Source organism: Candoia aspera, chromosome 14, assembly GCF_035149785.1.
Source record: "Candoia aspera isolate rCanAsp1 chromosome 14, rCanAsp1.hap2, whole genome shotgun sequence".
NCBI classification, from domain to species: Eukaryota; Metazoa; Chordata; class Lepidosauria; order Squamata; family Boidae; genus Candoia; species Candoia aspera.
The window spans coordinates 17,891,413-17,918,935 of record NC_086166.1 but is presented as its reverse complement, the minus strand read 5'-3'; the positions used below and the strand labels follow the sequence as shown (position 1 = coordinate 17,918,935).

At 45.6% G+C, this 27,523-nt stretch overlaps 1 protein-coding gene across 1 annotated transcript in view; it reads left to right on the top strand.

The window, feature by feature from the left end:
- Window positions 1-27,523, top strand: part of PKD1 (polycystin 1, transient receptor potential channel interacting) — a 148,976-nt gene that overhangs the window by 20,894 nt on the left and 100,559 nt on the right. The window contains exons 2-6 of the mRNA XM_063314827.1: window positions 18,040-18,111; window positions 22,119-22,190; window positions 23,393-23,562; window positions 25,203-25,871; window positions 26,883-27,066. Coding sequence (XP_063170897.1) covers window positions 18,040-18,111; window positions 22,119-22,190; window positions 23,393-23,562; window positions 25,203-25,871; window positions 26,883-27,066 — 1,167 coding nt within the window. The remainder of the gene's footprint in view (window positions 1-18,039; window positions 18,112-22,118; window positions 22,191-23,392; window positions 23,563-25,202; window positions 25,872-26,882; window positions 27,067-27,523) is intronic.

The window sequence follows — 27,523 nt, the reverse complement described above, 5'->3', positions numbered from 1 at the left end:
GCTTTGTGGAAGATGCCTCTCCACGCAAAGGACCTCTTTTGGACCGCCACAGATCAGGGCCTCCTGTTCGCAGGGTTGTCGTAAATTCCCCCTCTAGGCCTGCTCTGATCTCATTAATTATCAAGCGTCTTCTCCCATGCAGATGAAGAAGTTCACTTTTTAAGGACACATATAATTTGCACCCTCCCATCCAGAGCGCCCAGCCCCCAGTAGCAGCTGATTTGCTGTGGGGAGTCAGGAGGCTGACGCTGTCATTAAAAAGAAGCAGAACCGCATGTTCTAATTGTGGATCTTTCTGACTTTGAGCCGCTTGGCTGGCGCACCGATAAAAGTTGTGGGGTGTGCAAGGAATTTACGTAGCTCCTTATGCGGAGCTTCATTATTTCATCGGAGGGCTTGTGTTTATTGTATTTATTATGAACTTGTATGCCGGGTGGGGTGGGGTGGGGTGGGGCAAGAGCCCTGCAAAGCAATCTACAAAAATTTGTCTTAAAAAATGTACACAAAAACAAGGTAAGTAAATGGCAAGCTATTTAAGCAGCGATCCCAAATCCACCTTCCTTCTTTAAGAGAACTTAATGGTGTTGTGTTTGGACAGCCTCCTGCCAGCATGTCTCTCTTCCACCAGATACCTTAATGGAACGCATTTCCACACAACTGTCCAAAACGGCTGGCTCCTCTGCCCCGCAGTAAGGCACAGAAGCTCAGTCTCAAAACAGAATTCCAGGAGGGAGCTGGAGCTGGAGGTGGTGGTGGTGGTGGACGGAGCTGGGGAAGAGCAGCTGCAAACATTCAGACCTCAGGATCTGCAGAGAGCGGGAGGGCCCTACAGCGACATCCAGCTGGGCGGTTGGTGGGTGACTTACTAGGAAGAAGCTGGATGGAAGGACTCCGTGCTTGCAGGCGCCTCTTTGGGGTTCAGAGGGGTGTGCCGGTTGTCAGCGTATCCAGCCTTCCCAGAAATGTTCTTCCCTGACAGGCTGGTTTGCAGAAGGGTTGTGCTGCACCCGGAGGAAGAGTGGAGGACTCCCCTTCACTGGAGAGGTTTAAACAGAGCTTGGATGGCCATCTGATGGGGATGCTGGCGTGGTAGATTCCTCCAAGGTCCCTCCCAATCCTTACATCTATGACCAGCGGAGCATTTAGGACCTGATTTCTAGAGCAAAAGGCTCGTGGGTGGGAGCTGCTCAAAATCTCCCCCATATATCCCCAACAAACTGTCTCTCCAGTGCAGGATTTGTGCTGGGAGGGCTTCAGTTCAGAGAAGTGGGTTTTGGGGGAGGAAAGGGCCGCCTCTTTTCTCCCATGCAGCCCTTTTGCTCTAAGGAATAGTCTTTCCCCCTTAAATCAGGTCGTGGGCCGCCTCTCCTGCCCCATTTTTCCAGGTCCCAAAGCCCCCCTCCCAGATTATGCCAGTGAACTTTGATGGCACATTGCCAGCTCTAAGCTTTTTGGAAAGAAAATAAGGAATAAAATGGGTGTGTAAATCCACAGTACACATAGGCTGGTTCACATGACAAGCTTAACCAGGTTAGTTAAGGACCCAGCAGTTACACGTTCATAGCACGTTAATCTTGGCTAGCATTAATCTCTTTATGACTTGGTATGTAGTACAAACCTAGCTTTTGGCTTCAGCTTATTATTCAGTGTGTTGTGAAAACCCAGAAAAATGGGGCAACTCGGTAACCAGGCTCAGCACAGCAAATTACACAGTTCATGACATTGTGGCCACTATTGGACATCCCTGGCTCTGAGCAAGATATTGCAAGTACTGATATGTCCACGGATGCATCCTGATTTTTCTCTTTTTGGTTAAAAAAGTATTTTCATTAAAAATAAAGCATGAAGTGGAAAGCTGGCATACTACAAAGCAAAGTACCAGCTTCTACCTTCTTCCCTTCCCTTCACAGAGAGGCCTCCTAAGCACCCTTAGAAGGTCAAAAATAGCGAGTGATTTCAGCCAAGAGTTTTCTTGGGAAGGGCCACCCACCCAAGAAAAACTAGAGGTCAAGAATGTCCTGATGGGCTGGAGGAAATGAGGGCATGCAACTGTTCCAGCTCGCCTTCTGCAAAATAGTGGTTTTTGGATGGCCATTCAAAAGCCATCCAAAGTCCTTGGGACAGCCTTTCTCAGCCTTTTGACCCTGGAGGAGCCCTTGAAATGTTTTCAGGCCTTGGGGAACCCCTGCACATTCAGGCTCCAACATAGGCCAGAAGTTATCGAAGTATTATATTCGTTTCATGAGTAGGCCTGTATAGATGCATTAACTGTGTTCTTAAACTAAAAGCAAAGAATGAAACTTACCTCTTTAATGTGAAGTTGCCAAAATTTAAAATAATTTTTAAAATAAATCGTGATGTCCCAGGCAACCCCTAGTGGCCTCTCGTGGAACCCTGGGGTGCCACAGAACCCTGGTTGAGAAACCCTGCCCTAGGATATGCTACCAATCAAAATGAAGCTGGATAAACCATGGTATATAAACAGAGAGCAAGGCCCACTCCCCCTTCGCACTGAAGATGTTGCCTAGTCTGGCAATGAAATGTCTGCAAGGAAACAACCAGGCTCAGAGAGTACCAAGGAGTCCTAGGATATGCTTTCAAGTTCATAGTGTGTTACCAGCTCCAATCATTGTTTAAGTGGTCTATCATTCTGCAGCAACCATATATCTGATGTTTGCCTGTTCTCTCCCCTGTGCTGTTTGGTTGGGGACGGGTGAGTGGCAAAGAGCTCCAGAGCTGCTCATCTTTGTCAGTGGGATCCCCCTCTCTCTGCTCCTGCAGAAAGGAAGGTGGGTGCGGGCCAAGCAAAGCAAGCGGTGCTGTTTTCTAATCTGGAGGTGGATGAATGTTACATAATGCCTCCATCCTCCACCCCACTCTCCTCCAAAGACACATTCTAATGATTAATTTGAGGCTCTGGCAGTCACCATCCTTGGAATAACATTTGAAACATGACTTTTCCACTCCTGCTTGCCAGCAATCTTTACTATGTTCTGTGGCGGCTGTAAAATTTCACTTCAGGATGGGTTTTGCTCCCCTTACCAAATGTGTCTGGAATGTGCAGATGTTTTCTTTGGAGACCTGGGAGCCAATGGGCTCAGCGTATCAGATGCTGCTGGGACGACACAACATACAGAACAGGTCCCATTTGCAAGATCACAAGCAAACAACAGAAAGGACCTACACGCACAGACTGGTGCTGGGCCTGGCCTTCAGAACCTCCTCGGATGCCTAGAACCCAGATCCTTTTCCGTGCTTGGCATGAGCAATCCAGATGGACACGTTGCACTAAAGCAGGAGAGGGCCTTCTCTCTCTTCCCCCTCCCCTTGTCAGCTGTTAACAATTGGTAATGCGGTTAGACTTTTATGCAGTGAGATACATAATTCTTTTACGGGAAAAAGATTAAAAGAACAGATTATCATGGCATTAAGGTGCTGGGGAACAGCTGGATGGGTGGGATGTAGACTTCATAAAACTGGCAAGAGGAGCAACAGACGACTGTCTGGGAGAGCATCTCAGCTGGAGCCCCTTCAGTGTGGGAAGCAACCCAGTGGTGGTAGTTTTCCAAAATGCAGTTGCTGCTGAGTGTTGCATGTGACAAGTGGTACAGTATCTCTGGTGCTTAAAAGAGGAGGCTGAGGCTGATGCCGGGAGAAGTAAGAGATGCTGGAATAGCCAAGTCTTTGGGACACAGCGATACCGCTCCAGTTGCTGGTTTCAGTTGCTATGCTACCCTGTCCTTTCATTGTTTTTACCCTGCTTTTCAGTTTGAGAATATGCAAGGCGGAAAATCTTTTATTCCTGCATATTTAATGTAGAGTCACTTCCAAAAGGAGGGTCCTTTGGGAGAAGGAGCAATTGTTGGTGCTATGTTCCTTCCATCATTTTTTGACCTGTAATCAATTTCACTGTCACTGTAAAGAGCCTGATCTGATTGATTATGTGCCACATAGATTGATTTTCTCCATGATGATCTGTCCCTAACCAGGTCTTCCAATGTCGCACCCATTGCCACTGTAACTGAGTGCATCCACCTTGCTGCTGGTCACCCTCTACTCTTTCCTTCTCCAGAGAGCTTGGTATTTCTGTAATGTGTCTGAAGTAGGTTAATTTCAGCCTGGTCATTTGTGCCTTGAGTAAGAACTCTGGATTGATTTGTTTCTGTCCAGCTTCTACAGAGTCCAATTTCACTTCCATAAAGTGTCACAGGGAATACTGTAGCCTGCACTGTTCTGATCTTTGTGTGTATAGACACATCTTGGCATCTGGGTATTTTTTCCAAGGTCTTCATGGCTACTCTATCATACTGTGTGGTGTATTTCTTGACTGCTTGTTCCTTTGCTGCTGTTGGTTGATCTTAAAAGGCAGAAGCTGTCCACCACTTCAGTATCTTTGTTGCCAGTTCTAAGGCTGGTGGCTATTCCTGTGGTCATTAGTTTGGTCTTCTTTATATTTAATCTTAGTCCCATATTTTCACTGTGTTCCTTGGCTTTTATTACTAGAGCTTGCAGACCATTTGCATTTTTGGCTATCAGAGTAGCATCATCAGCTTAGTGCAGGTTATTGGTGATTCTTCCTCCAGTTTTAAAACTATGCTCATCTTCTTCCAATCCAGCTTCCCTTAATATATATTCAGCCTATAGGTTGCACAGATAAGGGGAGAGCATACAGCCTTGTCCCATTCCTTTGCTGCCTGGAGCCAGTCTGTCTCGCCATGTTCTATCCGTACTGTGGCTTCCTGACCTGTATATAAGTTTCTCATGAGGAAAAGGGGATAAGTTTCTTGGATTCCCATTTTTCTAAGCACATTCCACAGTCAACACAATCAAAGATCTTTCTTTAATCAATGAAGCACTTACTGATTTCTTCTGAGATTTTTTGGGGCCTTCTCAATTATCAGTGATAATGTATTGTGTTCTTGACCTTTTCTAAAGCCAGCTTGAATATCTGGCATGTGTTTTTCCATGTAGGGCATTATTCTGCATTGGATCATCCTTATCATTTTGCTAGCATGTGAAATTAAGGATATTGTATGATAGTTTGCCCACTCTGTTAAGTATCTTTTTTTTGGCATTGGAATACAGATTGACCTCTTCCAATCGGCCACTGTGCGGTTCTCCAGATTTGCTGGCATAGTTTGGTTAGAACCTTGACTGATTCTTGTTGCTTGCCATATTTCTGTGAATATTCATCAGTTCCTGTAACCTTCCAACTTGGTAATGACTGGAGTGCTAATCTAGCTTAATCTTCTAGTACTGGAGATTCTTGTAGGTAGGGAATATCTTCTAAGGTATCTTGGATGTTGACATCTCTACTGTATTTCAATATGCTCCTTCCACCTTTGATCTCATTTGAATTATTGGTCTTTTAGCATATTGTACCTGATCTAGTCTATTCCAGATCCTTTCTAGTCAGTTTCACAGTGCCTGTGGCAAGGTCTGGTCTTAGTTTTCCTTGCTGAGAGAAAGAATGTGCTCCTTTCCCTGGTAGCGTTTCTTTACAGCCCTACGTAATCAAGAGACCTGTATGATAGGCCGTGGCTTGCACAGCATATGTGCTCATGACAAGCTAAGCCAAGCTTATGCTGGTTAATAATTATGTTTGTTAATAATGCTTTTCAGGCTTGGTTATGGCTTGCCAGTTGCTTTCACTGTTGGTCCCTGTCCCAGCTATTGGTTGTGGGTGGGTGGTTGACTGCACCTTGCTTTGTTTTTGCTCTTACATTTTTGGAGAAAAAGGGCCTTTGGTGGGATAGGTGGAGTTGGAATCACCTCATTTGTTCATTCATTTATAACATTTATATGACCTCTCATCTCAAACAACTTGATTCTGGGTGATGCATAAAATTGTTAGACAAAAATACAAAAGAAAAATAATGCAAACCACTAAAGCAAACTAAAAGAATTAAATGGTGATCAGGACTAAAATATATTATAACTCACCAATTGGGAACTCTACTCATCCTGACCCAAGTACCCAGGGAAAAGGCCGGGTCTTAACTATTTTTCTAAAGGCCTGCAGGGTTGGGGCCAACCATATGATGGGTGGGGGGTGGGGGAATCATTCCAAAGTGAGAAAGGAGAAAATAGTCTTGCAGGATGACAGGCTGTGGTAGGCCCCCTCTTTTCCACCAGTGCTGTGCCCTGAAGAATTAACTATAGCTCAACCGCCCTATCTAGATTTGGGTGACACACAAACCAGTGATTAGATTAGCCATGGGTACATATTGTGGTTAAGACACTCTGCTGTAGCTGTAATTTAATACCTGGATAGCATGCTGAGCCGACCTACGTTGTGGCTTAGCATATCACCTAATTAAGTAATAATTACCTGCTCACAGAGCAGTGTATACAACCACCAGCCTCTAAGGGTCCCCCCCATAGAGTGACCTCAGACCCTCGGGGCCAAAGAAAGGAGAGACCCTCCAGTTCTGGATTTAGCTACCTCCATTCATAGGTTTGTCCACCCAGGGAAGACACCTAGTGAGAACTGCCAGAAAGCTAAGCTCTTAATACACAAATATTCTTTATGGAATCATTATGGAAAGTTCAGAATGGCAGGGAAGATAGATTCAGCAGTAAAAATTATCAGGAAAAGGGCCCCAAAATTAGGGCCATGCAGTGCTTCACCTTTAAAGGTTGAAAGGATGATTTTGAACATTTGGACGCATGAAGTAGCATGTTCTGCAGTTGCTTAAAGCAGCTGCATCACTTCCCAGGGTTGTGTGGCTGCAGCTGGTGTATAGGCCAATTCAAAGGGCTGTGGCCGATATCTTGATGCCAGCATTTATTTATTTATTGCATTTAGACCTTGCTTTTTTTTCCCCCTGGATCTCAAGCTGGCACTCTGTGCTTTCCCTCTCTTGTCTATACAAGAATCCCAGAAAGTGGCTTAGATGGCAAGACAGGCCTAAGAAGATCTTCACATTCCAAGGAAGTAGGGGGGGGGGTATCTGGTGCCTAGAAGGAGGTTCAGATTTGTTGCACGTGAAAACAACTTTATTTATGGAGGCTGGCCTTTGTCAAGGAGAAGAGATCTGATGGCTTGGTCAATAGCGTTTGATGGCTGGAAGCCCCCAAGCTCAGAGTTCCCTCTCAGAGCCCCAACTGACCCCCAGTCGCTACCTGGCCATGCTCACAGCATTGGCTGGCATTGGGAGATTTTGCCCTCCCTGCCTTCTGTGTTATAATTGTCACCATTTCTCAGAGGGCCCTCCTCATTCTCCGCAAAGCTCTAGTCATTCTCCTCATGCGCGCTTTCACTCCTGACGAACTTGAGCGGTTAGGTTAGGGATGAATATAGGAACATTGTTCCTGCGTAGAAGAGCCGCGTGATGGCACGGTGGCGTCTTCCTTTTGTCTGATGAGATTTCCAGTTCTTGGAATGAGCGAAAATGGCTGTTCTTGACTCTGGGAACAGCAGGGTGTGGCCTTTGCAGAGAGGCCTCCATTCTTCCTCCCGGCCTGCTGGCAAGAAGGCAGATGTCTTTCCTGCCCCTTCTCCGCCCTGTTGTCACTACTTGCAGCTGGGAAGAAGACAGCCAGCTGTTCAGGGGAGGGGAAAGAGATCCCAGGTGTCCTCTCCCAGGTGGCTCGTGAGCAGAGCAACCTCTCATCTCCAGAGAGCCTCTTTTAGCATGCGGGAGTGTTCCATGGTTGCATCCGGCACATGGAGCACAGCTGTTCGGCTTGAAGGAAAGCGTTACTGACGTACTCAGCTGCTGGGTGGACTTTGGCTTCTCTGAGGACCCTGCAAACCAAGGATTGCTTTACCACTGAGGAATGTGCTTTCCGATTAATTGGTTGTGGATGGTGTTCCTTCATCCTTGGTCTTTAAAAGGGGATCGGAAAGAAAGCCTTTTTCTTGGACAGCTTGCTCCCTTGGAGTTAAGGCTGGGCGCTTGCTTGTTCCTTTTGAGGCAGTGAAAAGATGCAACTACGATGGCTCACCCTATGCATTGCAAGAGACCCGTCCTGTATTGTATGTTTGCTTATTTATCTGCCCATCGATATGCTGTCCCTTCCCGGTATCTGGGTGGGTTGCAAAAATGAAATAATACAATAATCATCATAAAAAAGCATGTATACTCTAAAACTTTAAAACGCTTGGCTGAAGGGAGATGGAAAGGCCATGCCTGAACTTCACTGCTGTTTGGTCCCACAATATAGGCTGCAAAAGTAAAAAGTCCTTCCTTCTGTCTTTGGCTCTCCAGGGCCATAGAGATGAGATTGTCAGCGTGGGCCTGTTGTCAATGTTGTTATTAGATTAATTGCAGGACTTAAAGCCGTGCTACTTGAGAGGAGGGGGGGAGGGGGAGGAGGATTATTATTGCTGGAACCTGTCTTTGAACAGTGGCGAAGAGGCAGTTTAAGTAGCTTGCGGCTGCAGAGGATCATGGCAGAGGGCGTCTCCTAGCTCTCTGGCTGATCTTGGACCTCAAGTGAGGTCACTGCAAATCTCTCCTTTATTATTGCAAAAAACACTAGCATGGATATGACCACAGAGTTCCTAGGAGTCGAGCTTTACTCCTCTGCACCATGCCCCCACCCACCCAAACCTAGGATTAAATGTGGCTAAAATGTTAATCTAGCTACACTTTGCTTCACATAGTCAGTGCTTATCAACTTGCTATATACTTATATGGGTATGTGTGCATGTGTAGGATATTTAAACTTTCACTCTCTTGATTTAGTGCATTTACATGCTTTCCCATAGGGTGCCTGTGGGGAAGGGATCAAAAAAGTCAAGACGGGAGCCACAACTGTGTGGTTGAAGCCTGCCGCTTTTTAATGTGCATTGCCTGTTCACTGAGTGTAAAAAAGGGGTGGGCAGAACCGCCATCTTGAATTTTTTTATCCTTTCCCAGAGACCTTCCTGCTTCCCCCCCCCTTTTTTTTGAGGCTTAACCAGCTGCCTTGAAGTATTTATCCATTGTGTACTGAGAAAGCGAACAGTTTGTATACAAACATAAATGCACACTCTCTCTCTCAGGAATTCCTCTCTGCTTCAAAATCCATCTTCCTTCTGTTATTAAACCCCATCGCAGTCAGGGCTAAATATAGTAAACCCAACTGTGAGGATGGAGAAAAAGCAAGAAAATTGAATTGGACCCCAGAAGGGGTAATCTGAGGAAGTGTTTCTCTGTGGCAGATGTTTGGGGGGTTCTACTTTACAGGGGTCACAAAAGTTATTTCCTTGCTGTGTTCCCAAAGGTGGACTTGGAGAAACAACATCTCAGGGTGCCAAGATCAGTCCTCCCAATCCGATACCTTTCGTGTTGGCTGGGAATCATGGGGTTTGTAACCCAGCATGCCTGGAGGCTCCTGGGGCTGATCTAGAACGCACAGATTTTTTCCTTGAGATTTACTAGTCATGAGCCAGGAAGTAACTAGGTCTGCATTCCACAAACACTCTGGGTTGCCTTGGGCAACCTGTTCTGTCTTCAGTTTCTTTTTCTCTATTAAGATGGCAGTATGGGCCTGAGAAAAATGGGCAAGGGAGGGAACACATGTGTACCCCTTTGAAAAGTCCCCTGTCAGTGTTCAGCCTAGCTTTCTTGCTCATCCTTTATTCTACACACGCTTGTGTTCCTGGAAAATGAGTGTCCTTGCTTGTCTCTCCCCTCTCCAGTCCCAGTCTTTCTGTATCTGAAACCTTTTTCTGTAATTCTTGAAGGAGACTGAGGGCATGTGCTGCTTGGCTCTTCCGACACTCCATGTGGCACACATGCCACAAGACAAATTTGTCCCATTTTGCAGGCATGATGTGATCATCTTCTTCCCCTAACCACATGTGGGAAAGATCGCTCATTCTGGAAGATTTCTTTCTGACGTCAATAGAATTTCAAAAATCTGTTGACTTTTCACAAAATCAGAGGCATTTCTCTTGGATTAATGAGGGCCTTCACTTGGGATCACTTGCAAATGGTTTAGCAGATCACAAATCTTGAGGTTCTTTTCAGGGAATCGTTTCTAAAACCAGACCCTTGTTTGGAAGGCTTTCGGGGCAATTCCTCCTCCTCCTCCTCCTCCTCTCATCTCAAACGCAGAGAAGCAGGATGTGGGGAAACGGGGGTGTGTGTGGGGGGCTCTGCACACTGTTCAGTGACTCGTTATTCTTATTAGCTCTTCCCCAGTCTGTAATGCGAGATCATCCTTCCTCAAAGTAGTCCTGCGCAAATGCCACGAGGCCTGGGAAAGTTTGGAGTTGTCGTTCTAAGGCCCCGGCAGTCTTTTTATTCAGCTGAAGAGCAAGGCATAAAGGCAAGGTTTTATGATGTAACAAAGTCTCACTGAACTTTAATTCACCTAGTTAAAACGCAGCCCTCTGAATTAAAAATGCAAGCCCTCTGGTCACATTTGAACAGTTGGCGTGAAAGAGGAATTCCATCAGAACAAGGACAAAAGTAGTTAGCCTCACTTTAATTGTTCCCCATTCTCTGATTCCCAGTACAGGTATCCTCGTTTAGTGACCACAATTGGGACCGGCAGCTCTGTTGCTAAGTGAGGTGGTCGCTAGGTGGGGAATCATGTGGCTGTGAGTGGGCTTTCCTTCTTCCCACCCACCCCCCACTTTAGAGTGCTCCCCCCAGCAGTGCTGGGATAATTAGCAAGAAGGGAATTAATGTTCGCATTTACATTCAGGACAGGAAGGGATTCCAAGCATTATAAGCTGCAAGCCGGTACTCAGTGGGGAATACACATCAAAAGCAATGCTCTGGCATCTCAGCCCTGAGTGTGCTACACAAACAGCCTGGGTGTGTATTCCCCACTGGGTGTCTGGTCACTCTTCTAAAAAAGAATAAAGATGGCAGAAATTACTTTGCTTTTATGGATTGAATGCAAAGAACAAAAGGAAAGAAAAAGAAAGTACAGAAAGAAAGAAAAATAACAAAAAGAAAAAAACGTAATGGAAGAAAGAATTAGAGATTCATAGTCAAATGAACATTTAATGTGGGGTCACATCCTGTGCGGTTTTTATTTTAAGGCCTAATCTCAGAAACTCGCAGCACAAGCCGGGATGGATGTGCGGAGTTCTTGGCTAGGTCTTTACCTCAGGCTGCCAAAGCCGCAACTGGCTCCGCTTCCTCCCGCCTTTTCTTTGTCCCGCCCCTTCCTCTGCGATGGTGGCCGCTCGGTCTCCCGGTCTCTCCTGGGGTTGCTGCCGCCTGCCCGCTTCTTGCCCCTCGCCCCTCGGTTGCTCGCAGTCTCTCCCCGATCCTTCCTTCCCTTTGATGTGCAAGGTTGGAGCACCCGGGGGCAATTCACCATTGCCCCTGGGTTCTCCATCCTTCCACATCCTCACTTTTACAGATGCAGTCCTATTCTTCCTCTGTTCTTAAACTCTTCCATCACTGTTCTGGCAGTGAGAAAAAACAAAGTTGGGAAGGCAGGATATGTTAAAAAATCTAAATAAAGCGACATTTTCAACATGTAGTTGTTGTTTATTCGTTTAGTCGCTTCCGACTCTTCGTGACTTCATGGACCAGCCCACGCCAGAGCTTCCTGTCGGTCGTCAACACCCCCAGCTTCCCCAGGGATGGGTCCGTCACCTGTAGAATATCATCCATCCACCTTGCCCTTGGTCGGCCCCTCTTCCTTTTGCCCTCCACTCTCCCTAGCATCAGCACCTTCTCCAGGGTGTCCTGTCTTCTCATTATGTGGCCAAAGTATTTCAGTTTTGCCTTTAATATCATTCCCTCAAGTGAGCAGTCTGGCTTTATTTCCTGGAGGATGGACTGGTTGGATCTTCTGGCAGTCCAAGGCACTCTCAGAATTTTCCTCCAACACCACAGTTCAAAAGCATCAATCTTCCTTCTCTCAGCCTTCCTCATGGTCCAGCTCTCGCAGCCATATGTTTCTACAGGGAACACCATTGCTTTAACTATGCGGGCCTTTATTGTCAGCGTGATGTCTCTGCTCTTAACTATTTTATCGAGATTTGTCATTGCTCTTCTCCCAAGGATTAAGCGTCTTTTGATTTCCTGACTGCAGTCAGCATCTGCAGTAATCTTCGCACCTAGGAATACAAAGTCTTTCACTGCTTCTACATTTTCTCCCTCTGTTTGCCAGGTATCAATCAAGCTGGTTGCCATAATCTTGGTTTTTTTGAGGTTTAGCTGCAAGCCAGCTTTTGCACTTTCTTCTTTCACCTTCATCATAAGGCTCCTCAGTTCCTCTTCACTTTCAGCCATCAAAGTGGTATCATCTGCATATCTGAGATTGTTAATGTTTCTTCCAGAGATTTTAACCCCAGCCTTGGATTCCTCAAGCCCAGCACGTCGCATGATGTGTTCTGCGTACAAGTTGAATAGGTAGGGTGAGAGTATACAGCCCTGCTGTACTCCTTTCCCAATCTTAAACCAGTCCGTTGTTCCATGGTCTGTTCTTACTGTTGCTACTTGGTCGTTATACAGATTCTTCAGGAGGCAGACAAGATGACTTGGTGTCCCCATACCACTAAGAACTTGCCACAATTTGTTATGGTCCACACAGTCAAAGGCTTTAGAATAGTCAATAAAACAGAAATAGATGTTTTTCTGAAACTCCCTGGCTTTTTCCATTATCCAGCGGATATTGGCAATTTGATCTCTAGTTCCTCTGCCTTTTCTAAACCCAGCTTGTACATCTGGCAATTCTCGCTCCATGAACTGCTGAAGTCTACCTTCCAGGATCTTGAGCATTACCTTACTGGCATGTGAAATGAGTGCCGCTGTTCGATAGTTTGAACATTCTTCAGTGTTTCCCTTTTTTGGTATGGGGATATAAGTTGATTTTTTCCAATCTGATGGCCATTCATGTGTTTTCCAAATTTGGTGGCATATAGCATGCATTACCTTGACAGCATCATCTTGCAAGATTTTGAACAGTTCAGCTGGGATGCCATCATCTCCTGCTGCCTTCTTATTAGCAATGCTTCTTAAGGCCCACTCAACCTCACTCTTCAGGATGTCTGGCTCTAGCTCACTGACCACACCGTCAAAGCTATCCCCGATATTGTTATCCTTCCTATACAGGTCTTCTGTATATTCTTGCCACCTTTTCTTGATCTCTTCTTCTTCTGTTAGGTCCTTGCCATCTTTGTTTTTGATCATACCCATTTTGGCCTGGAATTTACCTCCGATGTTTCTAATTTTCTGGAAGAGGTCTCTTGTCCTTCCTATTCTATTGTCTTCTTCCACTTCCGCGCATTGCTTGTTTAAAAATAATTCCTTATCTCTTCTGGCTAACCTCTGGAATTTTGCATTTAATTGGGCATATCTCCCCCTATCACTGTTGCCTTTTGCTTTCCTTCTTTCTTGGGCTACTTCTAGTGTCTCAGCAGACAGCCATTTTGCCTTCTTGGTTTTCTCTTTCTTTGGGATGTATTTTGTTGCCGCCTCCTGAACAGTGTTGCGAACTTCTGTCCATAGTTCTTCCGGGACCCTATCTACTAAGTCCAGTCCCTTAAATCGATTCTTCACCTCCACTGCATATTCCTTAGGGATATTAGTGAGCTCATATCTAGCTGATCTGTGGGTCTTCCCTAATCTCTTTAGTCTGATCCTAAATTGTGCAAGAAGAAGTTCGTGATCTGAACTACAGTCAGCTCCAGGTCTTGTTTTTACCGACTGTATAGATGTCCGCCACCTTTGGCTGCAAAGGATGTAGTCAATCTGATTTCGGTGTTGTCCATCTGGTGAAGTCCATGTATAAAGCCATCTCTTAGGTTGTTGGAAGAGAGTGTTTGTTATGCAGAGTGAGTTGTCTTGGCAAAATTCTATCAGCCTATGTCCTGCTTCGTTTTGTTCTCCCAGGCCATGCTTACCTGTAATTCCAGGTGTCATTTGACTGCCCACCATAGCATTCCAGTCTCCCGTGATGAAGATAACATCTCTTTTAGGCGTGTTGTCCAGTAGGTGCTGCAGATCCTCATAGAACTGCTCTACTTCAGCTTCTTCAGCATCTGTGGTTGGGGCGTATATTTGGATCACTGTGATGTTAGATGGCTTGCCCTGAATTCGAATTGAGATCATTCTGTCGTTTTTTGGATTGTATCCAAGCACTGCTTTAGCCACTTTACTACTAATTATGAAGGCTACTCCATTTCTTCTGTGGTCCTCTTGTCCACAGTAGTAGATCTGGTGGTCATTTGATGTGAAGTGGCCCATTCCAGTCCATTTCAGTTCACTGACGCCCAGAATGTCTATCTTTAATCTTGAGATCTCACCCAATAACCACATCCAATTTGCCCTGGCTCATAGATCTTACATTCCAGGTTCCAATGGTGTGTTGATCCTTAGAACATCGGATTCGCCGTTCACCACCAGCACCGTCGGCCGCTAGCCGTCCTTTTGGCTTTGAGCTAGCTGCGTCATCACGTCTGGGGCTAGTTGAACTCATCCTCTGTTCCTCCCCAGTAGCATTTTGACCATCTTCCGACCTGGGGGTCTCATCTTCCAATGGTATACCGACATATCTCTGGTTGTACTGATCCATTTAGTTTTCACGGCAAGAATACTGAGGTGGGTTGCCATTACCTTCCCCAGGGATCGCATTTAGTCTGACCTCTCTGTCACGACCTTCCCGTCTTGGGTGGCCCTTCACGGTTTAGCTCATGGCATCATTGAGGTGCTCAAGCTCCAGCACCACGACAAGGTAACGATCCTTTGCTGAAGTCAACATGTAGTACTGAAGGAATTGTTTCTGTGTGAAGATGGCCAGAAGTGCTATTTGAAGAGGTGGGTAAGCCTGCCAAGTGTTTCCTTAGGATTTTCTCTGAATTTATAACCATATATTTTGTTTTAATTTCCATGGGCAACATGCAAGATGCCTGGAATGTGCAAAAGTGGCTTTGCCACCACCCTGGAGATTAAAAATCAAACCACTCACTGTTACTGGTCCTGGCATGAAAAAGCAAACCAGAGGTTTTCTTTGCTTGCTTGCCTTAATTCAACAAGAAACCCCATTTCCCAAGAAGAGTAATAGATGAGAAAGAGAGGCAACAATCTTGTAAGGGAGGCACAGTTGCTGTGCGGTTTCTGCACTTGCGATTTGAATGCATCTGCCATAGCAACAGCCTTGCTTGCAAGACTCCTAGTTACAAAGGGGCTTTTTTTGCAGGACTGAACAAGCAGCAGGCAACCTGGCCTAGATAAATACTGCAACTTTGAGAGTATAGAATTTGGAACATTGCGTTTCTCTAAAATTACCATAATTTATATTGATAAAAATGTGTTATTTTGTGTGGATTTTGTCTTAATTTGACATCAGAAAATTGTAAACATTCATTCAGTAAATGTTTTCTGGTCTGTTCTAATACAAAGTTGAATTGCCCTGGCATTTGGACCATGAAAATTAGATAACAAAAAATAAATTCTGGTTGTTGTTTTTTGCAAACTAAGACCTTAAGAAATGAGGATAGATTGCTAATTAAGAGAAAATGCTCTGTTGAAATTATTTATGGCAAAATCTAATCTCCTACGGTTAAGAGGCTCCTAAAGGGCCAAAATCAGCCCTAAGCAGGTTCAGAAATGGATCGGCAGCCAGGCCAGATAGCAAAGGACGAGGGGTCCATCTGGCAGCGTTGTTGTCTTGAAGTTCCAGACTCCTCAAGAGAAAATCCAGAGATGATTGGTTCAACATAATGGCCTTGAATTAACCCCTGCATCAGTTTCTGGATCACTGGCCTGCTACAATCTCACTCCTTGCAAAACTGTGACTCACTGCAGTCTCAGTCTGGATGGATGCTTTCCCATTAAAGCTCTGGTTGCAGGCCACACATCAAAAACATTGGGAGGGCAAGAATCTATGGCAACTCCCATCTACCCACTTTTTTTCTGTGCAGATGACATCATGAGAACATGACATCACACTTGGCAGAAGGATGCTGTCTATTTAATGTGCTCCTTGGATAGATCACAGCAGTACCCTTGTGCTGCACTGGAGGAGAGTCATGTATGGTGAATGTAGCCTCTGAGGCTGGCCCTTGCGCACAGCACGTTGCCCCTGTAGTGCTTGATCTCCTCTCATTAAGGGGCACATTTATGTCTGTCTCCACCCTGTCTACTCTTCAAGGGACTCAGGAACGCTCTGTGGGAGAAGGCATCGGTTCCTGTGCACGAAACCCCATTTCATTCTTGGCACTCTCAGCACTGTAATTTGCCAGCGATGCAGCTGGCGGTGGCTTTCATGGGGAGGTGGTCATTCTCCTAGACTAGAGCAAGATTTAACTAGGACCAGCAAAAATGGCATCCAATAGGGCCTTAGGACTAGCGTTCAGGGAGAGAGAGAGAAGCAAGAAGTTCTCAAAATTAGCATGCAAACTAAGTTTAAAAAGTAGAAATGCATATAACAGCATTAAAGGAGCAACACAACCACAAAATTAATAAGCAGAGCAAACAAAGAAAAAAGGGGTCAAAGATGATCTTTTAAGAAGAACAAGTCCAAAGATGTTGACCATAATGTTTAGAAATTGATTGAAGCCCTCCCCCTTGATGTATGTCACCACGCACATAAAAAATAGGAACCATCTTGACTTTCTTGACTCCCCTCCCCTGCAGATGCCCTTGAATCAAACCTGTGATGTTTTCCTTTGCATCCTTTACTGTCTACATTTTACTCTTGAGCTGTGGGACAATAGATTGGGTGCCCATCAGACAAGGGCTTCGAGAAAACCTGGACTGCCCTCCGACAGAACGCTGCAGCAGGATGACGTCATGTCAAGGCAGCCCTCCATCCTTTGAGCCAGGGGATGGAAACCCCTTCTTTGCGGCATGGGACTAGCTGTGCCTATCCCAGAGCCAAGGCAAATGTAGCTAGAGGTAGAAGAACAAAGGGGCTGAGCAGAGAAGAGCAGCCAACGCCTCTTGAGTGGCATTTCTGTGGTATTGGCCCCTCTGAGCAAATTGGCTGTTCTGGATCCTTTGCTGTGGGAGTGGGAGTGAAGGGAAATGAATGGGGCGCCTTCTGGGGGCTGAAGTCCAGGAGTTTTCCGCCCACCACACAGGAGAGGCATGATTTTTCTGCAGAAGTCTTTGCTGCTCTGCACATGAAATGTTTTGCAAAGTGTATGTGCTGGTTCCGTTTCGGCTGGAGGCAAACAAAAAAACCAAGATAAATATAGTGAAATACTCACTTTTCAGAAAAGGCTCCAATGCTTACATCTCTTAAATATGCTACAATTTTCTTGCCTACACTTCAGGAAAAAAAATCCAAAACCTTTCTATTTGACAAATCTCATTTATCCTAAAGTTTTAATTTGGCTTCAGTGGGAGAAGAATATTACTTTTTTACATAATTGTTTTCAGAAATGAGAAATGAGGATTGTTTGGGGAACTGACTATGGTTCAGCCAGTTGAGGATTTAACACAAATTGTTTTAGCTACCAAATTGAATGTTAATTAAACTTGTAATTAATCTTTGCTTAAAGTCAATATAGTACAATAGGAACTATATGTGAATATAGAATAATACGTTCACGTATGTATGTATAAATGCCATTAACTAAAATAGCAGTATTATGATACCAGCTTCTTTCTTTCTTTCTTTCTTTCTTTCTTTCTTTCTTTCTTTCTTTCTTTCTTTCTTTCTTTCTTTCTTTCTCTCTCTCTCTCTCTCTCTCTCTCTCTCTCTCTCTCTCTCTCTCTCTCTCTCATAAATATCTAGGACAACTAAAAGCACAAAGTAGGAGCTGTAAGCTAGCTACGGTTAAAAAGCAAATGAGTGGGATTTGTTTTCTTTTAAGAAATGGTTTTAAAAAATGACTTTTTATGCAGTTTTCCACCCCATGCCCCAAATAACTGTTGTTTTGTGCTCACCCATTATATTTATCCCTCCTGAATGCATTTTATCACTGAAATATTCTGGCTCTTTTTATGAGTACATGGCCTCCTTTCTCTCCAGGGATAATCCCGCGTTAAGGGGACACAGAGCAATTCATAGCTGAAATGTGTCCTCTTTGGCTGAGCAAATCCATGTTGTCAAGCCCCTTGTTCTGGGTCTAGAGATAAGCATAACTGTGAATGATAGCAAGCTTAATCTCACTCATTTTCTCTCTAGGGATCTTTCCAGCAACAAGATCAGTACCTTAAATGCTGAAGTGTTTATACATATGACCTTCCTGGCAAAACTGTAAGTACTTCACCGTACATCTTCTGTTATGCAGCACTGCGCATGTCCCATGATCATGGGGAAGAGGAAGCTTTACATTGCGCTCTGTGTCTCAGAGGATCTCAGCCTGAGTTTTAATTAAAGAAGCCCTTTAATTAGCCCTTAACTTCTATTGGAAGGTTTGAATGGAGACAGTGGCTGACAAGATCTCTAGCATTAGAAAGAGGATGTGAGCAAGAGTTCCGTATGGTGGAGGATTACATCATCATCATCATCATCATCATCATCATCATCATCATCATTATTATGATGTTTTTATCTATCTGTGTATAAAAAACTCAAGGCAGTAAACATACCTAGTACTCCTGCCACCTATTTCCCCCCCAGCAGCAACCCTGTGAGGTGGGTTGGGCTGACAGGGAGGGACTGGCCCAAAGTCACCCAGCCGGCTTTCATGCCTGAGGGAGGCCTAGAATTTACCGTCTCCTGAGTATGTACCTTTGTGCACCTGTCCAAAGTGAAAAGTGTTTTATGCATCATTTATGCCACTACAGCTTGTTTTAATAGAATTCCAAATGCCATGTTCCTGATTTTTAGCATCTGTCTTTAGTAAAACAAGTTGGAGAAGATGTTGGGAATGACTTTTTAGGATGTTAGCATACACGAGAGCCAGGCAGAGAATTCTACGATGTTTTTTCCCTGCTGGTACTCCTTCCATCTGACGAAAGAGAATTGGCTGTTGAAATGTCTTTCTAAGAAGAATGGAATTTTGGAGAAACGCTTGTGCAGGGAGAATGGTCCTCCTGCATTCACATCGAGACCGGTGGCCAAGGGGTGGTGGGAGTGTCCTGTCCACAGAGCTCCAGCTCCCTGGCTTCGCTTGCTGCCCCAAGGAAAAACATTGGGGGAAAGCCTTCCCATTAGCAGTCATCGCTAAGGGTTGCTTCTTGCTCTTGAGAAGTTTGGAAAAAACATTTGCCTAATTCTATGGCTGCAGATTTGATGGAGAATTTCAAAAGGCTGCTTGTGCTTAGAAAAGATGGAAAAAATAAAACCACGGATGTGTGAACAAGGCACAAGAGAAAGATTCAGTGATGGTGGAAGCCGGGTTAGGAAATGATTCTAAGCCACAATTTTAAATCCACATAATCCACTAAGCGACAATAAGTGGATTCACACATCAGGCTAAACCAAAAGCAAACAAGTAAGAAATGTTATTACCGCCAAAGGCTGGCCAAAAACAACAACCGACAGACAAAACAAACAAGCCAATTTATGCTCAGTGCACATTAGGCCATAATGTAAATGCCGTGTAAAAAAGAAATACGACCACAATGTGGGGTTTCAGGGTTAAATGCCTAATGTGGAACTGCCCTGTTTCCAAACCCAGATTCTGTCTTCCAGCAACAGCTGAGCCATTAGCAACATCAGTTCAATATATAAGCTACCTCAGTCATCCAAGCAACTCTGGGCAACATACAGTACAACTTACTAAAACAGTTAAACAAGTAGAAAACAGTAATAGTGTAATTCCAAAAACTGTATCACTATACCAGGAGCCAAGGAATAAAGTCCCCACACTGAGGGCCCTACTCCAGGGCTTGTTGAAAGAGCTAGACTTTCCTAAAACAGCAACAGGCTTGGAGTTGTGCAGATCTGGGGAGGGGGCTGTTCCGTAGGGCGGGGAGGGGGCACGGAAAAGGCATGTCTCTGAGATCCCACAAGATGCTGTGATTTGAATGATGGGGCCTGGAGTGTGCCCACTGCACTCAATCTAATAGGATGGGCAGACTTACCTGGAGGGATGCAGGCCTGCAGATAACCAGGCCCTGAGTCCTGAAGGGCTTTATGGATGACCACCAACACCGACTGGCAACCCACGCAGCTCATGGAGCAGAGGTGGCACCACATTCTGGACTGGCTATAGTCTTCAGGGGCAACCCCACATATATGATTGTGTGGGGCAAAAGTGGGCCAAATGTGGTGTTTTGTTTAAATAGAACAGGCTAAAAATACTTCTGTGCTCCTATTTACATATGTAAAATTTGGAAGGTCACAAAGGCATCCCTGCTTTTGGAAGCCTGTATTCCTGTTTTGTTTGTATTTTCTTCTACAAATCTGAGATCTGTGTAGGAAAAGAAGTGGGTCAGATACAGCCATTTTTATGGTCAGTTGGAAGTTCCTCCCACTCTCAGTGATGCCGCTTAACACCATTTTGAAGCAGAAAGCAATATATGCCTTTTCGAAAAAGAAAATATGGATAGCCCATTCCTACAACCATCGCTTTAGTCAGATGTGAAAGGTCCCCCCATAGACCACAAGGCCTCTTCTGCTGCTTCAAAACTGAATGCAACAGAAGCATCTTGGGCCAGAAACCATTTTGAGATGTTGCATCTGTCAAAGGCTTAGCAGGGCAGTGTGACTTACCATGTGTGGATGTCTGTGTCCATCTGTCCAAAATGGCTTTTAAAAGTGAGAGACGCTTCTTGGACAAACTTTATTTTCTATTCCTGCATTCTTTCCTTGGATTGAATAAATTCCCCAGCCCAAATGAAGCTTCTTCTGGCTGCCTTGCTCCTAGAGCTCTGAAAACCCTCCTTGTTTATGTTTTTTCTCAGAGAAGGACTGACTTTCCTGTCATGGAGGCCAACTGCCCATTGAGTACTTTTGCGAGCCTGGGGTTGCCATTTTAGCTGGACTTCTTAATCCTTTCATGCTGCTGGACTGTGAGAGAACCTCTCTCACAGTCCAGCAAAGCAATGGAGTGGCTTCTGACAACAGCATGGTCCAAGTCAAATTTGGCAGGATAGGGCTGTGTTTTGGGACCTCTCAGAAGGTGGTTTCAGTTCTCCTGTTCCTTTGACTTCTCCAAAATCAGTTGGCTTTGTTAGATAAAGCCTGTTTTGAATTCAGTGAGTCATAAACAACATTTTGTAAAGGAACAGGTGGGCATACTTTCAGATGGTGTCTTAGGCCTAGCTAATTGAGAGAGCGAGAGCATTGGATGCCCGACAGTTCATCGCTTCTCTCTGCCAGAATGGAGAGGTGGATAAATGGGAAGGCCATGCCTGGCCAACAGCAGCTGGCCCTTTCATTGGGAAATGTTGACTTAAGACAATGCCAGGAATGGATTCCTTCTCTGGGTGGAAGGCAAGTGTGAGCCAAGGCCATTGTGCCACAGGAGATTCCCTTGTACATGGAGCAGTGGAATTTAAGAAACAAACCAGGGGCATCTTCAGGGGGATCAAAAAAGTCAAGATGATGCCCATGACTGAGCATTTGAAGCCCTTTTTCAGTGAGTGCTGTGTCCACAGTGCAGAAGAAAAAGGGGGCAGGGCTTCAGTTGAGTGGTCCCAGATGTCACCTTGGAATTCTTCGCTGCCCTACCCACGCAGACACCTCAGTAACAGACCCTTCATGTTAAACTTGCTTTTTGAAAAGCAGACCATGGTTGTGCTTCATTTTCCCACGAGGCAGCTGAGCAGGGACTTGGGCTAAATCAGCCCTGGTTTGGACTGTTTCCTGCTGAAAAATTCTCCCCACCTGCTCTTTGTGCTTAAAGGTGCTCCTTGTAGCGCACACCCGCTCCTCGAAAGAAGCAGAGTGGGTTCAGACTTCATGCTCGGGCTTTGCTTATGTTCATCTTGGTCTAGTGAGTAAACTACGAGACGTCAAACGATAAAGCTTCCTTTAGAAAGGTTGTTGAGGGGACAGTAGGGACATGCTAAGCTGAAGTGAGAAGCAGGGCTGGGTGCTGGTGGGGGGTGGCCAGTGAATGGTGTGAGGAGGAAGAGACCCCCCGCGCACTGCTGTCGTGCCGGTTCAGCTTAGGGCCTTGCACAGTTGTCACATACGCTCATCCTCCTCTTTTGACAGCACCAACGTCCTCTGCCTGGTGATCTCTAGCTGCTATTCCAGCCCTTTTCCAGCAACACGTTGTCTGTACCTGACATGTAGATGGTGGAGGGAGAGAGGCAAGAGTGTGTTCATTTGTTCTCATGCTTTTTTCCCTCCCTTTCTGATTGCAGGGATTTAAGTAACAACAGGATTTCTCTGATAGAAGATGGAATATTTGATAATTTATTTAATTTAACTGAAATGTAAGTCAACATGTTGAACTATCTTGTCTTTTCAAGAATGTTTTTGCTCCCCTGGGATATGTTTTTAGGATTCTAAAATTCGAAGCTGCGTAATTAGTTTTTTGCTATAGCCATTTTTACCTGCTTTGGGGGAAGGACTGAATTAGATATATGCAGCTTATTTAGGCCAACATTATTTTTAATACCTTGTTAAAAATTGTGTGTTTTGGGGGATGGGTTTTCATCAGGACCACAACAGTGTAAGCCTTCCTTCTAGGGGATGAATTTCATCAGGATCATGGCTTGATCTGAAAGGCTTAATTCATGCTTGCCATTAAATAAAAGTATCATATGGATAACATTTCTGTTAATATATTTTTCGTCATGTCTGTGTTTGATCCTCCACTTATTCTAAAGGGGATTAATCTGAGGATAGCCTCTATCCCTTTCAAAATATCAAGTAAAGTTAAAGTCTCCTTTCAGTCCAGCTTGTCTCCTGGTGTCAACATGAACACATCCATATTGCTTTCTTGGCCATAGCGTGGAAGTGGTCTGCCATTGCCTTCCAAGATTTAATTTCTGATCTAGCCAAACACCTATCAAGTACTGATTTAAATTAAGACGAACTAAAAAGTATGGACCTAAATAAGCAACCGGCAGCATCAGGCCAAAGTAAGGCCTCCTGTTACATACAATGGCCAAGAAGATGCCTTTGAGAAACCCACAAGCCAAAGCTGAAGACCATGGCCATTGTCTGCCATTCTTCCTTGGCAGCTACTCTTTACAGGATTGGATCACGTTCTTGAGGAAATATCATAACGTCTGAAAATTGGTTTTACCCCCTTTTAAGCCATCTAAATTGACAGCCATCAGCCTATTTTAGGTAACATTTATTTAAGCAATTTATCTCCTGTCTCACTCCTCATGAACTCTGGGCATTTAAGTAATTTCATGCACTGGCTGGAGCCACACATTGGTTTTTTAACCATGCTTTGTTGAATAAGCCACAATTGTCTAAATTCAGTTGTGCTAAGGCCAAGATGTCAGTTTTTTTTCTTGGCTAGGGCTGTACTACAGCAGGCCTTGAATATGAAATGCAAGCCAGTACAGAAGAGCTCCTCTGCTTTTCCCCACCATCCTTCCACTCACTGTTTCAGTTGTTACTGTAGAATGAGAAGAGGCTGGTTTGCGTGATCACCCTGTTTCTCCCCTGTGTCTTTCAGAGACTTAAGTGGGAATCCATTTTTTTGTGATTGCAACCTTGCCTGGCTCCCTCGTTGGGTCGAAGAGAGAAATGTGAAAGTGTCTCGTCCGTCCGAGACGCGGTGCGCTCAGCCTCCGGAATTGGCCGACCTTCCACTTTTCAATGTCTCCTTCGGTGACGCCACTTGTGGTAAGGCAGAGGAGGACGTGTGCATCCGGGTCAGCTATGGGGAGTGAGACATTGGAGAGCAAAAGCACACAAGTCAGTCAGTCAAACCTTTATCGGCATTATAAAAGCAATAAAATACAAAAGGCATTAATGTATCATGGGGTGTCCCCTTCCTCCCTCACCGCTCCATGTGTGTCCCTCCTGAGGCTGCGTGCTCGGTGGAGGAGGACGACCATCCCAGATAGCAGTGTACCGATCTTCGGTCAAAGGTACACGATAGCTGCGCTCCCCTGCTAGAACCTCCAAGCACAGAGGTCATCCAGCAACAATCGTTGATCGATAGATAATAAAACGGGATCCCGGTTTTGTACAAGCCAACATTTTTTATAAATTTACAGCTATATCCAATATTCTGCTGCTTTTTGGGATAATGTTGTGCAAAGCCTGAAGAAAAAGAAGCAGTAAGGCAAGGATATTAAAAGAGGAGGTAGGAGAAAGAGAAGGAAAAACAAATCTAACTGAATCTAGTGTTACGCAAATGGGAGAGGTTAGTAAATAGTTAGGCTGTTTTCCACATCACATGGTTTCATTCACCAATTTCATGTACCGTGTGGGCTCTGTCTGTCTGTCTCACATTAGTGGGCATTCAGTACCTTCCTAGTTGGTCTCATTGGGTTGTCCAAACTGACCACCTCCCTCCCCGGATCCTGGTCTGGTCTGCTGCTTAGAGTTTGCTGTGTCTGGCTTGGCCCAACTACATGCCACAGAAAGCAGCAGGTTCTTGTAGGGAGTATGGAAGACGACCTCGACAGAAATGTAGAAGAACCATTACCTAGCTCAGTGTTTCTCAGCCTTGGCAGCTTTGAGATGGGTGGACTTCAACTCCCAGAATTCCCCAGCCAGCCTTTTGAGTTGAAGGGAGGGAGTTGAAATTCTGGGAGTTGAAGTCCACCCATCTTAAAGCTGCCAAGGTTGAGAAACACTGGCCTAGGCAGAGGAGGCTGAGACAGTTTTTAAGTCCAGAACAACGAGATAACATTTGGAAGCAGTTCAGGCAGATACCTCCCTGATTCACAGGAGTATGAGAATGGGGAGGAGGTGCAGACCTGAATCACAATAACACAATCAGACTTGCAAGATTCTGTAATTATAGCCCATCTCAATAAAAGTAGTTTTAGCCTTCCTGTGGAGTTTGTTCTAACAGCCAGGAACCACGCTGAGACAAGGAATAGGTCTCTAGTGTTTATTACTGCTACATAACAGAAAATCCTAACAAACTGAAGAAGCGTGGGAAAAACCCAGACATATAAACCCCAAAGGCTAAGGCGGGCCCGATCTGTGTCTCTTTGAATGGCTGCCCAATTCCTCAGTGCTACGCATGCGCTTAACAGTCTGGATGGGAGCCCCCTGCTCGCCATCCTCACTCATGACAGAGTTGGTTTCCTGGTCTGGTGAGCCTGGTAGGGCTGACAGTTCCTCATCAAAGGGCTTAGCCTAGGGAACCCTCCTTCACCTCACCCAGGCAGGATCCTCTCTCAGGATGTGTGGCCCAGAGTAACGGGGTTGTGGCCTGGCTCCATAGAGACCATCCCCATGGGGTGAGATGGGATATGGAAGTCTGGTGGCTAAACCGGCTGTGCTTCTGTGGCTTCTCCTTCCAGGAGCCGATTACGTTGCCTGCCTGCCGGTCAACAGCACAGGCGGAGCTGATTCTGTCGTACGATTCACATCCCGTTTGCCACAGAACCTGACGGAGGAGATGTGCAGCGCGCTTTGCTACGCCGATGGGCAAGACTACGGGGGCTTTAGTGAGCTAGCTGACTGCCTTTGTGGCTTTGCTCTGGAGCCAAATGCTTCCTCTGGCTGTTTACCCTTCTGTGCCAAGCCCCTGGCTGGACCCCTCTGTGGAGGCCCAATGCTGGTTTCCAGGGTTTTTTCGGCCATGCTGCCCGTGTCCTTGGTGGGCCCCGGGACACCTTGCAGTGTTTACCAAGAGGTGGCTTTTGTTCTCCACCTTCCGGTTACTGTGGGCACAATTCAGTGGGACTTTGGGGATGAGACAGGGCTTTTCAATACCACCAAGACCGCCATCCTTCAGGTGTACACATTGCCAGGACTCTTCAGCGTCACAGCCACCATTTTTGTGGGCAACCGGTTTATCTCAGCGCAGACCGAAGTTGAGGTGCTGGCCTCCCCAGAGGAGATAGAGCTTCAGTGTCCCCTTTTGGTGAAGACCAATGAACGTTTACAGTTATACATCAGGAATCGCGGGGGAACTCGCCTCTCGGTGGCCTATAGCATCACTGCCCAGAACCAAGAGCCTGGAAAAGGTGAGCAGTGAGTGAGCCGTGATGAAGCTGAGAATGGGCACTAAACATCTTCATTTTGAGCTAATCTGGATGGAGAATTCTACCACTTGGGTTTATGGGCAATGTGACTCTTCCTTCTGAATCTCCCCCTTGGGGCAGCTTCCCATAAATACCAGTAGGTGGAAGGCATTGCTGTAAGCCGGCCTTCCCCAACCTGGAGCCTCCAGAAGGGCAGACTCATCACCACCCACCCACCATGATTCTTGGAGAATTCTTCTTGGAATTCTTCTCGTGGCTAGAGAAGGATGACCTTCAGGAACAGAAATGAGCCTGAAAGATAGGAAGTGACTCGTTTCTAATCTCTAATTCCCCTTCCGCAATTAATAGAAAGCAGAAAGCGTACCTTAGGCTACAAGAGAAAACTTTTATTTAAAGCTACCAAGCCCTGAAAAGTCTTAACAGCATTTTGCTGGATTGCGTCAATCTGATTTTTGCCTTCAGCAGCAGCAGCAGGCTGGCCCTGAGATGGACGCTCTGTTGTGAGGACTTGACACCCACAACAGTAAGCAAGCCATCTCAGAGCTGGGGCAGAGAGGGTGTGTGAATGAGCCCAAGACCAGGTAGCAGGAGCATAGTCAGAGTTATGGCGCATAGCCCTTTCAGGTTTGTAGGCTCAGGATTTCTACATTTTACTCTACCGATGCTAAGTGTTCTGGGACAGTGATGGCGAGGGGCCTGTCGTATCTTTTGTACAGTTTAGAAACTGGGCTTATGAAAAAAAGAGGTTGGCACATCTGCTGCTCAGCCTTTGAAACTCTTTATCTTTCTTGGGAGGATTTTGATCCTCCTGCGGGTCAAAGGAGAATGGAAGAGGAGACATTGCTTTATAGAGGAATCTTTGGGCTTGGGGTCAGATCGGTGTTTCTCCCATATCATCGATGGACTTGGTGGTTTGGTCAAAGGGCCAGAGCCTGTCCCTTGAGCTTTCTGTGCACAGTCCAAAATCTCAACAGTCCCTTCTCCGTTGTGCAGCGATCCTTCCAGGTTGCCCCTTGGACAGCGTGGTCTTCCCTGGGAACAACCATTGCTATTGGCTTGGAGCAGAAAAAGCGGAATGGCTGGAGGCCCAGAGGCTTTGCCAAGAGCACGGCAGTGGAGATCTGGCCTTCGTCAGCAGCCCTGAAATCCAGAACTTCTTAGTGTCTAGTGTCACCAGGTAAGTTAGTAAAAACGGGTCTAATTGCCTCCTCACTCTGGCTGGGACAGAGCAGGTTAGAGACAAAACAGCCTGGGGGAGATTTGCATCAAGAATTGGTGAGGATGGATGAAGCTATCCCTCTTTTCCTATGAATGCACAGATGTTTCTTCTAAGCCAACGTTCGTGTTGTGAAAGAATGTGGGGTTGGCCAATGGAGCTCTGTCATTAATGGTGGTCCGAATCACACTCCCCACAACTTAGGGGTATCTGCAGGAGATGTTTTAAGAAAGTTAAGATGCTTTGGCAGCTATGACTGCCCCATCCCCTTTTTACCTGCATCATGTACACGACACACGTCAAAAAGGTCAGGACTTCAGTTACACAGCTGCAGGTGCCATCTTGACTTTTTTGACCACCCCCTCAGAAGCCTTTATTTCATAGAAGAAATCCTTTATTTCACCATTGAGGAGGGCGT